Source organism: Trachymyrmex septentrionalis, unplaced genomic scaffold (assembly GCF_001594115.1).
Source record: "Trachymyrmex septentrionalis isolate Tsep2-gDNA-1 unplaced genomic scaffold, Tsep1.0 scaffold3, whole genome shotgun sequence".
NCBI classification, from domain to species: domain Eukaryota; kingdom Metazoa; phylum Arthropoda; class Insecta; order Hymenoptera; family Formicidae; genus Trachymyrmex; species Trachymyrmex septentrionalis.
The window spans coordinates 521,200-526,365 of NW_017305462.1; the positions used below are offsets into that span (position 1 = coordinate 521,200).

The window sequence follows — 5,166 nt, forward strand, 5'->3', positions numbered from 1 at the left end:
AAGAACCACTACAGGGCCCACCGCCTTTCTTTTTGGCTAAACTTGGTGCCCGACCTTCACAAACCCGGCTCAGATGACGTTCCTAGGTCGCATCACCTTCTCGATGCCGAGCAGGTATTGCAATGTCACTATAAAAACAATTGCTAGTTAATCGTATAATTATGAAAATTGAAATAAGTTAAAGCAATTAAACATAAAATATGTTGGACTCAGGAAGAGTTTTATTGTCCAGGTGCCACCCAGATTCATTCAGAGGCTACCAACAACTGCGAGAACAACTACGTTGGAGGTAACATCTATCGAGAAATCCTCGTCCAACGTGTCAACGATTACGCCGAGTGACGTTACTTTCGAGGATTCCACGGCGTTACCCGAGGATGGCTTCGCGGCGTATTCCACCGCCCTGAGCGTGACAATCGCGATCGGCTGCAGTCTGCTGATCTTAAACGTACTCATTTTCGCCGGGGTGTATTATCAACGCGACAAGAGCAACCACCAGCACCACGGCTGCTCGAAGAAGCGCCAGGAGAACGGCCAAATGCCGAACAACATTTGCGGCGAGCTGGAGACCAAGACCGCCGAGCGACATCACATCCAGCACATACCGCCGCCGGAGTTCGCTGACCTCCAGAACAATACCTGTCACGTGCCTATGCCGCCCCCGCCACCGAAGAATACGAAGCCCGGTAAGCCTGGTCAGAACCTCATCATCAGTCCCAACCAGCTGCAGCAGGAGAGCTTGGCCATGACCGGCACTGGGACCTTGAAGAAGGGACACAATCACCCTCAGGTCATGGAGGAGTTAAGGGTCTGACTTTAGGAGACCGCGCGGCCGCCGAACTAACACGGCCGCGAGGAAAATAGGATCCTGAAAGAATCGTCAAGGGATCATTTCAATATGGGAATTACTTTCCAATTATCAATCTGACCATGGATGACGTAATCGAGGATACTCAAGAAGAAACACAATCATTGCCAGGTCACAAAGAAGCCTGAGAGCCAGAGACTCTAGTGAATACCGAAACTTTTAGATTAGAAACCGTCGAGTGTCCGGAAACCGTACCGAGGTGACTCTTCAGAATGTTCTTCGTCAACGCCGACGGCGTTTAGCCGTGAGAAGTGGCGAAATCCTACAGAAGGTACCGCAAGACGATTAAAAGAGACAAAGTCTGAAATCAAAAAACGGAAAATCATTTCAGGAATAATATTATCCAACGATATATTCGACGGAGAAATGGAACAATTCTTCAAAGTTTTTCGAAGCGTGATATTGTCGATAGATAGGAAGTGATAAAGGATGAAAAAAGTAAATGGAGGACTTTCATTGTTACGTGAGAAGTACATATTAGTGCCAGGGGTGTGACTGGGATTTGGAACCTGGAAGCTAACTGCTGGCCTTTATCGTAGACCCAGAAAATGTCGAGGTCCAGTCGTTTGGGCCAGGCAGTGCTGCTTCCATTCGCTAGTTGCTGCCCCTGTGTTAGTGGCACCGCCATACTGTTATCGTTTTCTACCTTTCGAATTTGCGACCAACTGCCGAAAATCACATAGTCTTCGATGGATAGACAAATCTGCGTTAAGTAGGACTCTTCATCCCCCAAGAAAAGAATTTCATCGTATTACATTCCTTCTTTTCATCCTGTTATATTCTCTTGCAATTTTTTTAATTTTTTATTTAGACTCGAAGATTCTAATTTTATTGCTGAAGATGGACATGTTCCTTTATATATTTTTTCAACTTTCATTATAACAAATTAGTAAGCAATTTTCTTACGCGCACGAACGAAATTGTCAAAATTGATGGTATCTTTCTTAATCTTTTGTGTTGTCAGCTATCTCTTCCCCTTTCCTTCTCTTTCATTATTATACTTCCATGTAATATAGACTGAAGGTTCGAGCCGATTTGTGAGTCGTGCCGACACTGTCCTCGTTCTTCCGAGTGATAATGATTATGACAATGGTTCGAATCGCTGCCACGACGATTCATTTCTATGACGTCGATCGTTCAAATGCTCAATTAAATATTTAATTAATATACTTTCTTTCTCTCAATGATGATGTGTGATTAAATTTTTAAATCAAATTTATCCTTAGCAGCAAAATTTTGTCACGACAAAGATCGACAAAATAAAATTTCAACAATTTCGTGAAAATGTTACGATATTCTAGTAATTTTTTGCAAATTAAAATATAAGATAAAATTAAGATAAACTTCTGCACAATAAAAATTTGATAAATTTCTGAAAGGATTACGTAGGAGAGAATCGAACAATTTTTTTTTTATCATAAGAACAAAGAAAAGTCGAATGATTGACGACACTCAACAGTATACTGCCAAACGATCACGAATTAAGAAAATCTTACGGATCGTTGAATGAGAAATCGTTATAAGTCAAAATTCGAAGACAGAAAGCTGCTGCGATAAAAAAAAAACGCGTTGTTTTTAATATTCCATCAATATTTTACAAAAATAAGACAACTGCAAATTTAATCACAATCTCGTTGTTTTAAATATAAAATCTTTTTTTCCAAAAGAATATTATATGCGAGGCAGGCATTCGCACAACAATTGATTGCAAACTATTTGAAAAATTCTATTGTTGTATTGTTATAAAGTTATATTGTTCATATAAAGATTTCATTAGACGTTCTTCGTTTTAATTTCATTGATTTCACTAATCTCATATCATTCGTATCATTTTTAAGACTAGCAAGTAATGAAAAGACAGAAAGAGATTAAATTTCTAGAGTTGTCCTATTTTTAAAAGATTAATAAAAATTTTTTGAATATCTGAACGGCGACAGGCTGTTGAAAGATCTTTCGAATGTAATTTCGAAACTGTAAATAAAGATTAATTAAATTTAGGTCTGTCGCTGTGATGCGCTGTTAACGAGTGGAGGATATACCAAAGAGCTCTCGAGAATAGCTCTGATTGTAATATTATTGCACATCGATGAGAAAAACGGTATGTCAGCGTAGTCGGAAGCACATTGGACGTAATTTTAAATTTGTATATAATTGACATTACAATAAACTATATAATAAACTATCAATTCTTTTAATCCAACCTATCCCTTCAAAGAATTGTTTTGTCAGCTTACGGAAAGATTAAAATAGTACGGATTGTGTCAAGATTGATCGAATAGATGTAAATGAAAAATTTTTTTAATAAGCTAAAAAATAAGCTGCTTATATTCTACATCTATGACACTGAAATTATAAACTTGTAAAGAAAATTATACAGATATTTAATTAAGGCGGTATTCATAGTCTGTTCTTATTTCAAGATCGTCCGAAATAATGTCTTATGACGCTAACTGATTGGCTTTCCGATTGGATCATGATATCTTAAGACTGTACTTAAGACGGTCTTAAATATAAGATCTGACTGTGAATACTTGCACAATTAAGAAATCTAAGAATTCCAAGGATTGTTTCTGGTGAACATAAAACTTTATTCGCTCATTCGTTGAAGCTCTACGGTTTAAATATAATAATCGCGACACACATGTTATGACAAGTTTGTAAAATTTCATTCGCGAACCTCGAATTCGGACTAACACGAGGCTCTATCTAAGACACAAGGTACAAAAAGATGGGGTTGGTTCCTTTACCTCGACAAACGAACCCTACGATCAGAGAAACTTTTGACTCGCTTTTAATGGCAGTTAAAGCGAATGCTCAGACTCGCTTTTCTTCAGAATTTCTCACGATACACAGATTATTTTCTTAAGGATATTAATATACTTAAAATTAAAAATATGTGGCGCTTGACACGTACAGTACAAAATTGGATAAAACTTAGACAATGTATATTTAAATTCAAATATCACAAATACAATGTTAACGTTTAAAATTGTAGCAGAGTGAAAAACTGTTGTCGATTTAGCATAAATATTAATTAGACAAGAATTCTGATTCGCGATCGTGTACCTGATTACTGTCAGTATTGTTAACATGTAATTAAGCATTGTGCTATTTCATGCATTTCTACCAATTAACAAAACATATAGTCTATTTTTAAGTATTACGGAAAATCTAATATAAAGAATAGAAAATTATCAACATTTTCGTCTCTCTGATCGTGGCTCGTTATGCGGACAAAAGCGCGGCCTTTGTCCGGACAAAACTCGCTATCCTGCTCCCTCTAATCGTTTACAATAGTACGGTACAATCTGTATATGCAATTGCTACAACTATGTAGCATGAAGCTGAAATAATAATAATCCCGCCATTACTACTCAGCTACGATTTTGTCTTACGGTACAGCAAACAAGAAACAATAGCAAAAGGATCGCTCCTCCTCTCGCATGACATAACCACTCCTATAACGAAGTTTATCTCGACATATTTTATATATTTATATACCTTTGTAATATATATATATAATAAGTCGTAAATGCACTTGAGGCTCCGCTCTAGCCGGAACGTTCGTTTATAATTGTCATTTCCAATTTAATTTATCTTAATTTAATCTAATTTGTTACATATTATCAAATCCCTTTCAGCGCCGCATTAAATATTAAATTAAATAATATTTATACTAAATATCAGTATATTTTAAATGTTAAAGTAATAGTAATATCGAAATTAAAGTATAAAATAAAACTCTTAATTCTTTAATGATGAGATACAGAAAAAAATTCATTAACTCCACAAGAGTTCTTAATTTAATATGTAAACTACAAGAAATTGAATTGCTTGAAAATGTTAAAGCTTTATATAAATATAAAATCTTATATAAAATAAAATCGTATAAAAACTATTTCTCATGATTATCAAAAGCAATCACCGTCAGTTGTCAATAAATTATCAATCAAGAGAAAAATTAGAAAAATTCAATTAGAAAAATTAGTGATTGCCATTGTAAATTCGCCATACGACGATCATTTCGACTAGATCGGCATACTTCGGTTTACTTATCAATTACACTAAGGAAAAGACATTGCCCGTAATTATTTTAAAATTGAATACTATCGCGGATACATTGTTGTCCTTTTTGGGGTTCAGGGATGTATCCCGTTTGTAATAAAATTATATAAACATAATTACACATTTGTAATAAAATTATATAAACCTTTATATATATTTATCAATTTAGGAATTTATAAATTTAAAGATATTTTTTACGAATGTTTGCGATGGCATTTTTGCCACTTTATTGC

General features: G+C 35.5%; 1 protein-coding gene across 1 annotated transcript; it reads left to right on the plus strand.

Moving 5' to 3' along the window:
- The first annotated feature begins 73 nt into the window (after positions 1-73).
- Positions 74-814, plus strand: LOC108749538 (neuroligin-4, X-linked-like). The gene is made up of 2 exons (XM_018488296.1): positions 74-114; positions 214-814. Exons 1-2 carry the CDS (start codon positions 74-76, stop codon positions 812-814), a joined length of 642 nt encoding a protein of 213 aa, XP_018343798.1.
- The last annotated feature ends 4,352 nt before the right edge of the window (positions 815-5,166 follow it).